This window comes from Lytechinus variegatus, chromosome 1 (genome assembly GCF_018143015.1).
Source record: "Lytechinus variegatus isolate NC3 chromosome 1, Lvar_3.0, whole genome shotgun sequence".
NCBI classification, from domain to species: domain Eukaryota; kingdom Metazoa; phylum Echinodermata; class Echinoidea; order Temnopleuroida; family Toxopneustidae; genus Lytechinus; species Lytechinus variegatus.
The window spans coordinates 10,300,448-10,317,753 of NC_054740.1; the positions used below are offsets into that span (position 1 = coordinate 10,300,448).

The 17,306-nt window shown below is 38.3% G+C and overlaps 1 protein-coding gene and 1 non-coding gene across 2 annotated transcripts; one reads left to right on the forward strand and one right to left on the reverse strand.

The window, feature by feature from the left end:
• The first annotated feature begins 6,510 nt into the window (after positions 1–6,510).
• LOC121426079 (72 kDa type IV collagenase-like) lies at positions 6,511–14,319 on the forward strand. The gene is made up of 7 exons (XM_041622268.1): positions 6,511–6,891; positions 7,433–7,740; positions 8,121–8,288; positions 8,940–9,040; positions 10,108–10,252; positions 12,325–12,582; positions 13,004–14,319. Exons 1-7 carry the CDS (start codon positions 6,512–6,514, stop codon positions 13,162–13,164), a joined length of 1,521 nt encoding a protein of 506 aa, XP_041478202.1. The 5' UTR covers position 6,511; the 3' UTR covers positions 13,165–14,319.
• TRNAG-UCC lies at positions 9,388–9,459 on the reverse strand. The gene has a single exon. It is a non-coding gene; the product is annotated as a tRNA-Gly (tRNA).
• Positions 14,320–17,306: the final 2,987 nt, after the last annotated feature.

Genomic DNA, 17,306 nt, shown 5'->3' on the forward strand with positions numbered 1-17,306 from the left:
TTTTGTTTTGATTTTTTTTTATGTGCGTGTTTTGCACATTAGGATTCTTTACCTCCACAATACTCAGATGTCTCTTCAACGAGAATTCTCCAGGGCTTCCCATTGTTTTACGTGTTACAGAATTCTGTCAAAATTCCTGGTAAATTGCAATGCATTAGAAAATTCAGCGCTGGCTACGGATAAACAAGAAATACTTGAAATTCATTCGTGCCTGGTTATAAGAGGTATCGTGTTGGGGCCAATATAGACCGCGTACAACGAATATTACATCTAGGTTAACACATTTTAACCCTGGATAGAAGATTCATGCCATGCTTTACGCTGCGGTCAATCCAACAAAACCGACTCCAGACCGATCAGTGATATTACATTATCTCCAATGACATACTATCGATCGGTTTGAAGTCGGTATCGCGGAGGTGCCGTGGCTGAGTGGTCTAAGGTTCCTGGCCATACATGGAAAGTCCGGAGTTCGATCCCCGGCCGCGGCCGTGAGAAAGGCATTTAATCTACATTACTCTTTTATCCTGCTTTCAAATAAATGGAAATGCTGTATGCATTATTGGTAACAAGGTGTGCACTTGTTTTAATAAAAATAAATAAAAAAATCGTTGATGTGACTGTTGCATTCGCTAAACCAACCTCTTCAGCACTAGCATACCTGAAAGGGGGGGGGGGGCAGACTGCCCCCTCCCGACAACCCATTCAAGGGACGTACCCCTGACGAGTCACAACTGATCCCTGACGAGCCACAAGTTCATTCACTGGGCGGCGCCTGGGCAGGTAGGGGCGAGACTATACAAATATAAAGCTTTTTCTTCTCAGTTTAATAATATTGATGTGGAGTCACATTGTCTATACCTTTCTTTTTTTTATATATACATTTTTGTTTCCCAATAAATTATTCATCGGTCTCGCCCCACTCGCGACCTTTAATGAGTCTTGTTCATTGGTTGTTCATTATTTTTGTTCTTTCTACCGTGCCATTTACAATCATCCCAAACTAATAATGAAACTCTCCGTACTGAGCCTATAAAATAAGTTTTATATCCATTAGAAATATATTTGTCCCTCCTTTGCGCTAACACTGTGATGACTTCATTTCATGACCGTCTATGCCAACTTGTTTGGACACCCCTTGTCATATTATATAACAAGCTACGATTTCAAGATGTGAAGCGCTTAGATCGCTCTCATTTTCGTATTTTTATTTTTATTGTATGTACTTCGCTTATAACCTTGTTATATTTCCTATAATTCGCGGAAATGAATCAACGTTACTGCACGCGTTGCGATAGTCGGAATTGTATTATAAAGTAATCGCTGCACAATGAATTACGTTGAAAATTTCATGTTTTGCTGTATCGTTACTACTGTATAAACTAAATTACAGGTTGAGAGGTATTCCATAATGTTGCACCCCGACAATCGATTGCAACACGCTCTCCCATTGGGGGGTTAACGCGCCTAAGCAATTTAATTAGCCAATGGATTCGTTTCTTATAGAAAAGACTTCGACAACACCCCCGCTGCGTCACTTCGCGTGCGAATTTTTCAAGCTGTGCGTCGCCGCGCGAAACTTCAAAACGAGTGTAGCAGCGAGATTTTAGGAGGTCAAAGCTCCTCGAATTGGTCAAATGTTCAAGGTTAAAGTACTCTACAACCCGAGGGAGGTACATACACACAGTTGTAGGATAAACAAAAACATAAATACATTAGTACCAAGATCACAACTACGTCTTAAAATAGGATAAACAACATAGATATTTCCCATCAAATTTTCAACATTTTGTAGGATATCATGCTGATAATGAGAGTACAAGACACAGCTTTCATCATGTTTGTCTGATTTGGATATCGAATTATAGTTTTATCAATTCAAATAAATATATACTGTTTGCAAATGAAGGACATAATTGTTTGTCCTTCACAGTGATACCATGGTCACATTATACATGCGACTTTAAAAAGGATGACGATTATCGAAAAAAAATGTATACTTCGGAAATTTGTCAAACTTGGGCTGAGGTTCAGGGTCGTCATTTATTGTCCGAGAGATGCGAGAATCGTTCAAAAAAGTTCAAACTTTTAAGAAAATTTATGCTTATCTAACACGACAGATTTGCTGTGACATTCATTACGAACCCCTGCATATTTATGGTGGCCCTGAAGGGACATCGCATATAGACCAAATCGCGAATATTCACGACGAAATTGGCGACGAAATTCACGACATCGTGAATTTTGTCGCCAATTTCGTCGCGAATTTCGTCGTGAATTTGAAATTCACGACGAAATTGGCGACGAAATTGGCGACATTCGCGACATCGTGAATTTCGTCGCCAATTTCGTCGCGAATTATTCACGACGAAATTCACGACGTCGTGAATTTCGTCGCCAATTTCGTCGTGAATTTGTTTTGCTTGCCTGGGCGGTATGCGGCCGGGTTGAAACCAACTCGCCTGCTGCTAATTCGTCCACTCACAACAGGGTCTACATTCATTTAGTATAATGCAATTCTGTCCATTAACTTTTCGCCTAACAACCATGGTCCAATAACCATTTGGTCCAGTCATCACTTCGTCTTATCACCAGTTCGTCTTTGACCATTTCGTCTCATAACTATAGTTGGTCTAATATCAATTTTATTTTCCTTAATTTCGCCCAATTAACACTTACTTCAATTAGACCAAATGGCACGTGGAATAAATGGCAATTGGACCAACTTGGTTATTAGACGAAATGGCAGTTAGACCATGTGGACGTGGACGAACTGATGGTAGACCAAATGATGGCAGACGAGTTGGCATTAGACAATTGAAAGTATACCATTGAAACGACAGAACGATGTCCACTGCTATCCATATAGGCGGATCCTGGGGGGCCGAGGGGCCCGCCTCCCCCCCACGGGGGGAGGCGGGGGGGGGGGCCGGAGCAATAAAACATGAAAAAGGGTAGGAATTAAGAAATAAAGAAAAAAAGAGGGAATTAAAAGAGAGGAGAAAAGAGCTAGAAGAGGACGACGAGTGAAAAAAATAAGATGAGGGGAAGACATGGAAATAAAAAGAATCTTTCATGTCACTCACTATCAAATTTTTGCTCGCGCTCGCATTGCCTATGTTCCAGGGGCGGATCCACAGCCTATTGTGTTTGTATAGGCCTCCATGCATTCGCATATTGTCATCATTTCACTTTTCCCTGGGTTAGCACATTGCATCCCCTACCCTATAATCTGTTCCTAATCCCTATAATCTGTTCCCATGGCTACCCCTCACCACCGTGTAGAGAGTTATATAATACCCTGGACCCTGCGTGGTTTCATATGTTCCTTGACCAGCAGCGAGAGCAGTCATGTACGTGTGTATAGCCTTCGCCATATAGGGGGGGGGGTATCATTTTTCAGTCATATTTTCCCCGATCGGCCGCTCGAAGATGATCTTTGGTTTCTGTGAAGAGGGGGTCTTCTTAGCTTTATTCTTACAAATCAACATAAAAATATATCCTTATTTATATAATGTGAGCGCGATACGCGAGCTATTTTTTTTGAAATCTTATGTATATTTTCCTAAAATTTTAACATTCTTTGCAATGTTTGTTTTCCTAAAAAAGATATGTGCATGCAAATAAATAATTATTACGAACGCGAAGCGCGAGCAGAAATGAACTGGTGGAAATTGAAGGTAAATGTTAAAGACTGCATGCAGTTAGCACGAAGACGTTATATATTTTAAAAATCAAATAATGTGAGCGCGATGCGCGATCTGGATTTTTTTTACATTTTTACCTAAAAAAAGGAGAATTCTAAGGACTTTTTGTAACTTAAACAGAATAGGTATATAATAAACAATTGATGTGAACGCGAAGGGCGAGCTAAAAACTTTTGACATTTCTACATAAAGAATGGAAATTTTTAATCAATTTTTGTAATCGTAAGCAGGATAGCTATATAACTAAACAATCATATAGTGACATGAAAGATTCTTTTTATTTCCATGTCTTCCCTCATCTTATTTTATTCACTCGTCTCGATCTTTTCCTTTTCTCTTTTCCCTCTTTTTTTTTTGTTTTTTTCCTTTTTTTGCTCCGCCAATGGGGGGGGGGCGGGCCCCTCGTCCCCCCTGGATCCGCCTATGCATATGGATAGCAGTGGACATCGTTCTGTCTTTTAAATGGTTAATTTTCAAGTGGTCTAATGCCAAGCCAGTAATGCCAAGTGATAATTGGGCGAAATTAAGGAAAATAAAACTATATTAGACCAACTAGTTATGAGACGAAATGGTCAAAGACGAACTGGTGATGAGACGAAGTGATGACTGGACCATATGGTTATTGGACCATGGTTAGGCGAAAAGCATAGAGATATAATTTTTTTATACTTAATGGCGAAAAGTGACAGACTTAATTGCATTATACCATGGACGTCCATGATTATACTAAATGAATGTAGACCCTGTTGTGAGTGGACGAATTAGCAGCAGGCGAGTTGGTTTCAACCCGGCCGCATACCGCCCAGGCAAGCAAAACAAATTCACGACGAAATTGGCGACGAAATTCACGACGTCGTGAATTTCGTCGTGAATAATTCGCGACGAAATTGGCGACGAAATTCACGATGTCGCGAATTTCGTCGCCAATTTCGTCGTGAATTTCAAATTCACGACGAAATTGGCGACAAAATTGGCGACGAAATTCATGATGTCGTGAATTTCGTCGCCAATTTCGTCGTGAATATCCGCGATTTGGTCTTTATGCGATGTCCCTTCAGGGCCACCATACATATTCGGCGATTTTTTGGATCATAAAATGCGAATGTGAGTCAGACTTTGCCATTTTTCGGCATTGATTCTAATCTTCCGCAAATCGTTCACATTCGTTTTGAAATCGGATGTTAGGACTTTGTCTATTTTTTAACAAGCTTATCAGAATTTCCTTTTTGAGAAGCCACGAAAGTGTAGCTAGAAGAGCATGTAAGTCAAACAGACATCACACGTACTTGTACTATTGTAGAGCGCACATTCAGCGACAAGCTGGATGCGCGTCTTTGATTTTAGCGGCTTCATTCGCCCTCCGTAATTTATATGTTGGAAAAGGTAATGAAAAGTACAAGGGTATTCCATTTATTTGATTGATTTGCTTTATGTTTTATACGTGTACAAAGTTGTACAATCACTGACAAATGTAAAAATTGACTGAACAATAAATTGGGGTTTCTCCTTACTTTCTTTACAGGAAAACAATAAAAAAAAACGTTACTTTAATTGTTGAGATTTAGATCCCCGCTCGGTGCGCTCGTTCGTATGATTTCAAGTTTCAATTAAAAGTAAATGTCGAAGTAATACTTGCCAGTATTATCCGATCTAATGAATTCAAGACACGAAAAGTGGGCTAGGTTAAGACGCAATTAAGTAATGAACTCACGTGCAGCAGAAATACCCATGTTTACATCCCTAATTAGGTTACACAAACCTGGTTAATTCTCACTAGTTCCTCTTTTCTCAATGTTTTTAAGTCTTGGACTAGTTACTTTGTTCAGATATTTTTGTACTGAAACTTTATTCATTGATACTTGATGAAGCTATAGAATTTGGACTTGAATAATTGTCATGAAAAATAAAAACCTTAATCGAACAAAAAAGAATCGAAGAAAACTCTAAGCCGTAATCCGAATTGACATTTCGGGAGCAACGTCGGCATGGTCGGACACACCTGTTCGATCCGAAAGATTGCTGACAAATTAATGCGATGTAAGGTTAGCTGACAGGCTCAATAATTGTGACCCCAAATTAAGTTATTTAAAACCTGCCCAATCAATCAGAATCATGATGATTATGATCTCTCCAGTGGCAACTAAAGAAGGTTCAGTCCGTGGATGTTTGTTGAACTTCACCCCCCTCCCCTCTCCCCTCTCCCCTCCTTGACAAAACTTTTGTAGTTGGCATAATCATGAAAAAGAAACAGGGTCATATTTTGTCCTGAAAGAAGATTATTTCATGATGTCACAATTGTTTATTAAACCAATGGAAATTGCTCTATTTTTGGAGATTCTGTCACTGTGGTCATTATAGAAGCTGTTGTTGATATTTACTATAAACTCTTAAAACGTTGGGCAACATAACAATAAAAAAAAATTGTTAAAAAAGTTATCCAACTCTGGGTAGTTTTCAATACTGTGCAGTTTTCACCCAAAGCACACATTATTGGTTTAAAACTACCCAAAATTGGGTAAAGTTTTAATCAATAGTATTGTTGTGTGGACAGTATGTTGCCCAACATTAAGAGTGTACTTTAATTTGAACAAATTGAGGTTGGCCGGGTTCAAATCCTATTCAATCGGTTAATAGGGGCAAATGCTTCTTTCTGTTATTTTTCTTTATCAATATTTTTTATCTTTATTCTTTCTTCTTTAGATATTTATTGTTGACTTGTTAATTGACTATTTGGTGAAATATCTTTCAAACGTAGTAGACTATACATTTGACATGGTTTACGTTGTCTCTTTTTGCAGCAATTTATGGAAAAGTACAAATATCTGGAGGACCTAACTCCACCTAGTCAGCTGGTCGCATCTCGCGACGATATGCAGCGGTCGTCGCAGACGTACACGACCACGCCAAGCAAGAAACGGGTGATGTCCAAACTAGATCAACTCCAGACGTACCTCCGTGTCCCCGTCACCGGGCGCATCGACGAAGCCACGATCGAAGCGATGCGACGACCACGATGCGGCCGAGCCGATCCGGACATCGCCGAGCTGAACGAAACGGAGAACGAAGGTGAAATTGATGTGCAGGAAGAAGAAAATAGTGGAAGACGGAAGAAGCAGAAAAGACGGCGACATAAACGATATGCACTCGCAGGCGATAGATGGAGTAAGAAGCATATTACATACAGGTAAGAAAATTTGTAAATTATCAGGATCCTTTGACCCAATTTGAAACGACATCATAGTATCAGATTCGATGTGAAATCTGGCATTTTTTCATAAAAGAATAACATACATGTTACATTCTTCTTGAAATTGAATGATTTATAATTACTGAGATATTTCATATATCTGACAAACAATGTGTGTCGACGCTGGAAGAGTGAATGCTATTTGCCAAACTTTCGTCAACTGATCTCAAATAACTTTTTCTTCCAAACTTTGAAATATTCATGAGCTTACAAATGTTTTAAAATGTCAAATCTTTTGAATGAGCCTTGAACAGTACAGTGCCTCTAAGTCTACTGGTGATTTAATGAACCAAACGTTAAATAGTTCCGATATTTAAACACTTTCAGAGCTTCGATTTTCGTGCGTTTTCTTTTTTATTTCAATTTTTGTGACAAATGACTATAACAACATGAACTCGATATATCGAGGATGTTACAGGTTAGATTAAAAAAATTATCACAAATGTAAATCTAATCAACTTCATTTCCTCCATCTCAGAATTGATAACTACCCGACCAGTGTTTGGATCCCACGAAAGAAGGTCCAGGACTCTATCTCGAGAGCGCTCCAGATGTGGAGCGACGTCACCCCTCTCGAGTTCCGTATGCTCGACGACTGGGACATCGATGACGAGGACGCCGACATCTATGTCTCCTTCTCCAAGTACCGCCACGGCGACCCGTATCCATTCGATGGGCCGGACGGCACCATTGCCCACGCCTATCTGCCGAATGGACAATTCGGCGACCTCGACGGCGATGTCCATTTCGATGACTCGGAGTACTTCTCTTATGATGGCGAATCGGGTAATGCTGTTGTGTTTTAATATTTGGTTATGTGTTTTACATGGAAATCATCATTGAGTTCGCAAAGTGGGTTGGGTCACCGATAGGCTATTAGAGGGAACAAAATCATTGTATACATGTTGTAATTATCCTGTCCCCCTTTTCTTCCTGTATCCCTCCTTCTTTTTTTATTCTCCTATTTTCTTATTATTCTCTTTATTCATGTTGTTCTTAATCTTCTATTTTTTCTTCTTCTTGCATGTTTTATATTATCTACGTCAAGTCATGTATACTTTTTTTAAGCACACACGACTTTTCATGAAACATCTAATACATAGTTTTGCCTTTATAATACATTCTAATATATAAATGAATTGTTAATTCTCTTCTTCATGGTGCAGGCTATAATCTATTTAAAGTGGCAGCCCACGAACTTGGACATAGCCTCGGCCTTGAACATTCGCACACCATGGGTTCGATCATGGTTCCAGACTACGCGGGTTTTAAGGGCGATGATAACGAATTCAAGTTGGGCGATGACGACATTAGGGCGATTCAAGTACTATACGGTGAGTTTTCTATAAAAACATCAAAATATGGGTACAATAATTTAATACCCAGCAAAAAATTGTGGTGCTAACCGATGAACAAAGAGGACCATGCTAGATATTTCGGTGTGCAATATACAGTATTATGGGTTTTACAGCATGTACAGCGCCTTTGGTTAATATTATTCTTTGACATTCTTTGGTATTATATTTTCAACCTCTAGGGTGTAATATTAACACCTCAGGATGTGGTTTTCTCTAGGGACACCAACTGATGACAGTTTCAACACAAAAGTTTTTACAAAACACTTTAAAATAATACTTTTTATAACATTAAAATTGCATATTAATGTACAGCACAATATACTTCCTTGAAAAAATTTTGATTAGTTTGCAACGGGTGTTGAGTCACTTAAGGCCGAGAAAAACTTGTTGCAAAAATAAAAAGAATTGAAATAAATACGTTCAGAGTATCATCTGTCTTCAAGCTCATTAGTCTGTTTAGAAGTCAAAACTTGATTTTTTTTTATTTTAGGCCTACAAGAAAAAAGGGTAAGGAACTTAAGAAGAAACACCGTCTTATTTATCCCCCCCTCCCTTTCCCCCCCCCCCCCCCCCCCCCCCCTCTCTCTCCCTCCCTCCCCTTCTCTTCTCTTATCTTCTTCTTTGCAGGTGATCCCAGTATACCTCGTTATAAAGGCAATCCAAGAGCTGAGTGCAACAAGGCATTCGACGCCACAGCGCTAATAGATGGGACATTATTTGTATTCAGAGTAAGATTGTATTAATGCAGGCCAAACAAATTCTATACCCTATTTGTCTTAATGATTACATTTTGAATTGAAATAGTTTCTTTGTTTGCATAATTTAGATTGAATGAGTAGAGGCCTTAAAAGTAATTGAGCCCCAAACTACCTATTCGTTGAGCCTACTATGCGAGCCCGGATGGTGAAGAGTCATCAACGCCAAGGCATTATTTTGGCATATTCAAGGTCCATGGCATAATGTAGGTGGATGATGAATAATTATCAAAACTAATAGCCAGCCGCTTTTTATTGAAAAAAATAATTTGGAATATTAGAGCACTTGAAAATTGTGAAAAGTAAAAAAAAAAAAAAGTTGCGTTGGCCGGGAGTCGAACCCGGGTCAATTGCTTGGAAGGCAACTATGCTAACCGCTATACCACCAACGCTTCGGTGGAAGAAATGGTAACCAACCAATATACAAACTAAATAGATTTGTAGCCCCCTGTACTGGGACGTAAGTATGTTAGGTACACAATAAGTTATATTTTCAGTAATACTACGCTAAATACATTTCACAGGTTATTTCATTTCTTTAAAAAAACAAGGTTAAATATTGAAAAGTATGGTATCTTCAAAGTGAAAATCAGAAGGAAAGAAGTTTCATATATTGACCGTAGAGGGCGGCAGTCCACTCACCGATTTAGTTCGAGTGTGAGTCGCCAACATAATTCGGTTTGGGTGATGTTTGTTATGGTAAATTTCTAACTGGGGGGCGCCGGGGGGGGGGGGCGTCAGGTGTACATAACAACTGTTGTGCACTGGCATAGCAAAACACCCCGCTCATTGTACCATCCATTGAAAGAGTTTTGCTATTCTTTGGAAACCCTTAGTTATGGGGGACCGCGAAGTCAAATTCATCTATTCTAACACTAGAGCAGCATGTGCACTGATGGATCCCAATTTGAGGGTGGGGCACTGGAATACAGTCCAAATTTGAGGCTGCTCCCCCCCCCTTTATTTAAACTGCGAGACGGCCCCCTTTTTTCAAGATTAAATTGTATAATAATTACTTATATTTTTCCAATTCTCTGTAGGATCGACGTTTCTGGCGATTGAAGAAGATCGGAAAAATAATGTCACCAAAGAAAGGAGAGAAAATAGCGCGGAGATTTCCCAAAATGCCGCATAAAATAGACACCGTTTACCAAAGAAAAGATGGTCATATTGTAGCTCTTAAAGGTATGCTATTTCCGTTGAATGTTGTTTTATCATCATATCGGGCGATATTAAACAGTTACTACACACCATCGAGAGCATAATAATTACACACGCAAGGTATAGACTACTGAGTATTCTAACTTGGATTGTTAGTGTGTCTATTTAATGTCCGAGCAAAAACGATGGTTATTTTGTTTCATAATAATTTTATGATAGAGTTGTCGATCCTTCTTATTACGATCAACCACGTAGTCCTATACTCTCATCTCAAAAACTATGACCGATCAATTAATGATTCACAATACCATTCAGTCATTAAATTTCCTGATGGTGGGTCACGTGCTGGATAATGTTTTCTTTTCTTTAAATGAATTTATCTAAAATCCTCGGTATTTTGTTTTATTTTTTATCTTGTATAGTTTCACAATCTCTATTTGTGATACCTTGTTTTTATTCTTCCGGTCACTTTTTCTAACTCTTTCAATTATTTTTAATCCTCTATTTTTCAAAATTTGAAAAATCATAAGGACGGTTGCCAAGCCCCCCCCCCACCGGGTGCTACGATACGTATGTATGGCGGTCGAGACACACATTTTCAGCCTATTTCCGTTACATTATTTAGAAAGCCATTGAAATTCCCATTTTTCCATGACGAAAATTTTGCGTTTAAGAGCAGTATACCCCAAGTTTCCCTTATCATCAAATCTCTTCTCAAAACCCTATTGCCCTCAAGCATGAAATTTAAGTATAGAAACACCTGTTTCTTGACCTCGGTCCGAAGATAATACACCCCGGTCACAGCAGGGGGCCACACACGATGGATTGCATTCTGTTGAGTGCATGGAGTTCCATGTATACACGCGTTGATAGAAACTTTTTTCTTCCTTTCTTTCTTTTTCTTTCTTTCTTTCTTTCTTTCTTTCTTTCTCTCTCTCTTCCTTCCTTCCTTCCTTTCTTTCGTTAAGACTGTATCGTTGCGCGAGTGAACGGCATGCATCCCATATTTTCTTGCTGTACGGACAGAAACTAGATGGGATGCATCGCGGTCTTGCATGCTAAGCATACCGTAATTTTTATTCCGCATACTTTCCTTATTTCGAGGTCGATTTTCTTCGTTCGAAATTGAAAATGGACTAGTATTGGATGTCTGAATGTAATATGCCTTTGAAAACGTGATTAATATCGAATACAATAATTTCATTCCGAAGATCCTTCTACAGGCAGACAAGTCTTACGTAATAGCACAGCTGTTGTTTATCGTTTCGTCCTTGGCTCAACGCTCGTTTAGCTGGCCCGTGGTGGTGAAATCGAGACAAGGGGAAATCGAGACCTGGCCAAGATGGGTTTATCGGGGTTTGAAAAGTTGTTTGAGATTTGCAAACGCAAAACGGGGTATGCCACCGCAGTTTGCAGTCCGAAGTGAGGTCGAGAATCAAACGGGAAATTTTCGTAATGTCCAGAGACCCTCAAATTTGTGGTTATGCATGCCTGATCATGAACTACTAAACCCGATATGCGATATGAATCAAGCAAGACCCGCGCGTATTTTTTTTTCGGCTGCTCCATTATATAGCCGCTACCATGCGACGATTGAGTTCAGGGCTCCGGAACACAAAGGTTTGCGATGAGTTGCAAGTATGAAAGAACCGCACTGATTGGTTCCCAGTCAGTATTTTAAATAGAGTGCTCGTGCAACGACGATCTTGATTGGTCATTGGTATTTAGCGATTGATTGCAAACCTTTTTGTTACGAAGCCCTGGATACCCCCCCCTTTTTGTGTGTGGTCAGTTCCAAAGCATTGCATTTTTAGTTATTGTTGATCGAAGAACCGTTTCTGAGACCCCCATTTTAATACCAAGAATTAGTTCCAGAGCCCCCTATGTTCGCCTTTTGTGTGGCACAGGTTTCATGTTATAATTCGAGTAGCCCCCCCCCCGTGGGTCGCCCCAACGCCGGGGCATAAAGCTATTTCGTTAAATTTTTTTATTGTGATCATCGAACATTATGTGATCGAAGGTAAAAAAAAATACTTAAGATATTTATATTCCTATAAATTTTACGCAAATAAATATATCTCAATTGTTCCCAACAGGTCATTTGATGTGGATTTATAAGGGTAAGACATTGTTACCCGGTTTCCCGCGCTCTGTCCGGACCCGGAACATGCCGGGTCGCGTGGATGCCGCTCTCCACTTCCGGGCCTACAACAAAACTTATTTCTTCCGGGGGCCATACGTTTGGCGCTATGATGAAAAGAGAGAATACGTTGATGGTGGATTTCCGAGATTGACGAAAGATGTCTTCGCGGGGGTTCAGACGCCCGTCAATGCAGCGTTCCAATATACTGATAGTAAGTAGGCCTACACCTCAGCACCTGCCCCCCCCCAAAAAAAAAGAACAAGAAGGAGGAGAAGCAGAAGATTGAGTTCATTGCATTTATAAGTGCACCCCCGAAGTATGTAAATTAAATAAATGAATGAATAAAAATAAGATAATGATAATGAAATAAATAAATTATATTAAACAAATAGATGAATATACGAATGAACAAAAAAATAAATAAATAATAAAGGATAAATAAATGAAAATAGATGAGTAAATATACTTATATATACACAGTATATTTATAAATAAATAAAAGGTTAATAAATTAACAAGATACATATAGTTTAAAAATGAGAAGGAATGTTTTTACATGCACCCCTTCTTCAGATGAATATGATATACAGGATATATTATCATCATTATGTTTTCCTTTCTTTTCTTTGTAGAAAATCTTTATTTCCTCCAACGTAAGAAGTACCAAAAATACAGCACAGAACACCGAAGCGCCGATCCCGGATATCCGCGGTACTTTGGCGAGGATTTCATCATGTGCACAACCAAAAACTATAAGTCTGATAAATCTAAACAGGCCAAAGTCAAACAATGATTGGTATCGATATCTCAGAACGATAAACCTTCTACACTCATCGGTCAATCGGGTATTGCTTACCGGTTTATTACACATTGCTCGGTTCATCTTTGAACCGAATTAAGAGGTAAATAATTCTCTTCTGGTATTGTGACCCCGATACGAAACAGGACAGGGAAAAGTGCCCGGGTGATGTCAATTTTTTCAAGATGGGAGACCCGTGTGGCCGACCCATTGGAATTTTATCGTCGACTTTACAAAATATTATGAAGGCTTCTGGTTTATTTTAAGTATTTTTTTTCTAAAGAAGCCTATGTCAGTTTTGTACACTTGACCTCTCTCCCGATCTATCCATGTCTCCGCGCTTGCCACGAGTTACTTGTTGCATGCTGTCGATGATATTGTTGGTGAGGTGTTGTTGCTGCTGTTGTTGTTAGTGTTGTTGTTATTTTGTAAGTTCCTCTATCTCTACTTATGTGGGCTGTCGCTATTGTCAGCGAAATAATTGCTATGTGCCCAGGCAGAATGCACCCGTAAGCCAGGCTCATGTCCCCCCCCATCATTCATCATTCAACTTGAAATCTATAATTTTTATTCTGGGAAAATAAGAATTGTGTCTCCCGAAGCATGTAGTCTTTTTTAATTCATCTCTACCATCGATCTTATTTCAATCTCGTAAAAGAAAACACCTTCATTGTAAACAGGTAAATCATCGTTTTCCCTGTCCATGAAGAAATGTCCCTGGCCCTTCCTTTATATTTTTTATCTCTTTTTCACCCCCCCCCCCTCCCGATAAAAAGCCCACACAAAGATGGGCTTAATTGTAAAATTTACTCAGGAAGATAAAGAGCGGGGGGCAGGGGCTCAAGGGGGCCCTCATTCATTTGCTCGTATATCGTAATAATCATTGAAAGCCTGTATTGACATGGGGGAAAGAGTCATAGCTGTTGTGCATTTTGAGCTACACCCCAAATGTATTAATGCATGTTCTCATTCGTAGTGAAGCTCGAATTAATGCCACCCCCTCCCAGTTAACAGAGGCTTTGATCCTGGGGGCAAGGGTGATCGCCCCCATGAAAATATTTGGGGGATTACAAATCGATTTGCCACCCCCACCCATAATTCGGACAACTTGAAAAACTATAATATGCAATCATGTTGAAAAAAAAAACAATGAAACCATTGTGCCTAAACATGGCATAAAAATACATTTAAAAAACTAATCTTGTCAATTTTTCGGTGCACTTTGCGCAGAAATTGCTGTAATGTAATTTGGAGAGCGCACCGATTTGTTTTTTCAGTTGCCCCCCCCCCCTTACGAAACGTGGACCGACGCCCCTACCCGTTAAAATATTACATTGTTACCAATGCAAGTACATCGTTGATAACAAGATGTACCTTCCAGAGGTTCACTTGAACTTTTAAAACCCCATAGGTCTTCGACTTCATGCCGTTGTCTGGCTGTTTTGAAGATTTTTTTTCCTTAATCAAGCCTTGCCGCTTCCTTGCCCTTCAACACCCGTCACGTTCTGGCGAAAGATTTAGTCTAAGAGATATAATATTTAATGGAGAGCCTGAATCGTCTGCATGCTCATTGTGAAAACAGGGAGTTTTTGCAACTATACAACGAGAACAGTTTCCGCAACGTTGTAAATCTATTGAAAATGCATCGAATCACAATAGACAGCGGAGAGGCCTTTGTCGAAATTGGTTCGGAGCAGACAAAAATAATTGATATATACCTTTTGTCCAGAGTCACGGACAAACGGCTATTTTGATTCACTGGTTTTCGACAAACACTCTAAAAACAAGAAATGTTAACTTAACATTTAAAGGTTTGAGGAGTGACAACATTTTCTAAATGTTGCATTTACCACTTCGAGTGGTTCTACCCAACATTTAAAATGTTGGATTCAGCTTTATACAAGGTTGGATTTAACATTTGGGAACGGTTGTCACTCCTCCAACCTTTCAAATGTTAATTTAACATTCGAATTTTTAGAGTGAAGATTTCTTTGTCATGAAAAACTTTGACAATAGATTCTCTGCGTTCCAGAAGGTGTCTGTGTAGTGTTGCGGGGCCGAGTGCATGCACCAAGACCCTTGATCGCCATAGGGGGTGTATAATACCGAAAACCCGTTCCCCTAACATGCCTAATAAAATATATTCTACCACTCCTCCAAATTTATATGATTTAAAATCATACATTGACGGTTCTTCATTTCGTTATTTATTGTATCATATTCTTCATTTTTTGTACCAGTTAAATTAAATCTTTTCTGGTTCATCCATTCACAACATGCACAGTCATTAAACATGTTAAAATGAACTCTTGATAATATGGATGATAAACAAGCATTATCATGTTTACTATATATTTATTCTTACACTGGGAAAACGTTGTTTAAATTCCCATCACTCTAACAACTATTGTTTAAACATTTATAACAGCTGTTTAAAATTTTGAAACAAGTTATTTACAATCACAATAAGAGTTTAAACAACTTGTTGTTAGAGTGACAGGGTTAAACAATGTGCTATTTTTTTAACGACGTAACTTTTTTTAGGATTTCGAAGTCATAAATAGTGATTTTTCAGATTGAAATCCATTCTCGGACTCCCAAGTAATAAATGTTATCTCGGCGAATGTGATCTGATTGATGCACAGTGCTATATTTGCATTGTAATAATCTTACATTTTATTTTCAAAGAGTGTGTGATATTATGCTTGGAAATTTATTGATAAACAATATTGCCTGAATTTGGCGACACCTCAAATTTGCAATTATCGTTATTGGATCGTTGATGATTAAAAGTGTTAATACATGATTCGAAAAATAGTAATAAAGACTTATTCGTACAAGTCAGGATAAAATTTGACTATGATTATGATTGGGGTTCGACTGCAAGACAGTGTTCGATCATGTCGATATTTTTAAACAATAAAGTTTAATTTTTGATATTCAATCCTCAATAAATCAAGCACGGTTGTTTAAACTGGTGAATAACTACTGTTGTATAAAATTTCAAACATTGTTTATTATTGTGTAATATAATGACCATTCATCTTCTGCCGTGACAAGCAAACGTTATTCATTATGCCTATTTTGAATAGAGGTCCTTATGATAAGTGACATTCAATGTACAATATGATTAGCGGAGCTTCCTCGATTTTATGAGTAACAACTCGATTTGGGATAGTTTTATGAATAGCGGCCATTATGATTAATGGAGCAATACGTTATCAAGATTATGGCAAACAAACAGAATGCAGTGTCTATAGCGTCTCGTCTGCTATAAACGTGTTTCATTATTATGTCAAATTTTCAATTTAAATAAGCCAGGATAAATTTCTAATTATTGAATTCATTTCTTCCATTTCAAACATAATACAAAGTAATGTGATTTGAATACAAATTTAAAGGACAAGTCCACCCCAACAAAAACTTGATTTGAATAAAAAGAGAAAAATTCAACAAGCATAACACTGAAAATTTCATCAAAATCGGATGTAAAATAAGAAAGTTATGACATTTTAAAGTTTCGCTTCATTTCACAAAACAGTTATATGCACATCTCGGTCGGTATGTAAATGAGGGAACTGATGACATCACTCACTCACTATTTCTTTTGTATTTTATTATATGAAAAATAAAACATTTTGATTTTCTCGTCGTTGTCATGTGAAATGAAGTTTCATTCCTCCCTTAACACGTGAAAATCCATTATTTTAACATTTTGTGGTTCAGGCAAGGTGGTCCTAATTGTCAAATTCGTAAAAATTGAAATATTGTATAATTCAGACAATAAAAAACAAAAGAAATAGTGAGTGAGTGACATCATCGACTCTCTCATTCGGATGTAACTGGCTCGTTCAAGTAATAACTATTTTGTTAAAAATAAGCGAAACTTTGAAATATCATAACTTTCTTATTTTACATCTGATTTTGATGAAATTTTCAGCATTTTGCTTGTCTGATTTTTCTCCATTGATTCAAATCAACATTTTTCTGAGGTGGACTTGACCTTTAAGGATTGATATTTTAAAGGAAAGCAGTATAAAATAGAGCATGATTATGGACAATCATTAAAGGACAAGTCCACCCCCAAAAATTGATTTGAATAAAAAGAGAAAAATCCAACAAGCACAGCACTGAAA

What these genes read in the sequence shown, in the direction of transcription:
- LOC121426079 (XM_041622268.1), top strand. Translation starts at nt 6,512, where the DNA reads ATGGAAAAGTACAAATATCTGGAGGACCTAACTCCACCTAGTCAGCTG. An exon ending in CTCTTATGATGGCGAATCGG is followed by an intron (nt 7,741 to 8,120) that starts GTAATGCTGTTG and finishes TTCATGGTGCAG; the next exon opens with GCTATAATCTATTTAAAGTG. An exon ending in GGACATTATTTGTATTCAGA is followed by an intron (nt 9,041 to 10,107) that starts GTAAGATTGTAT and finishes AATTCTCTGTAG; the next exon opens with GATCGACGTTTCTGGCGATT.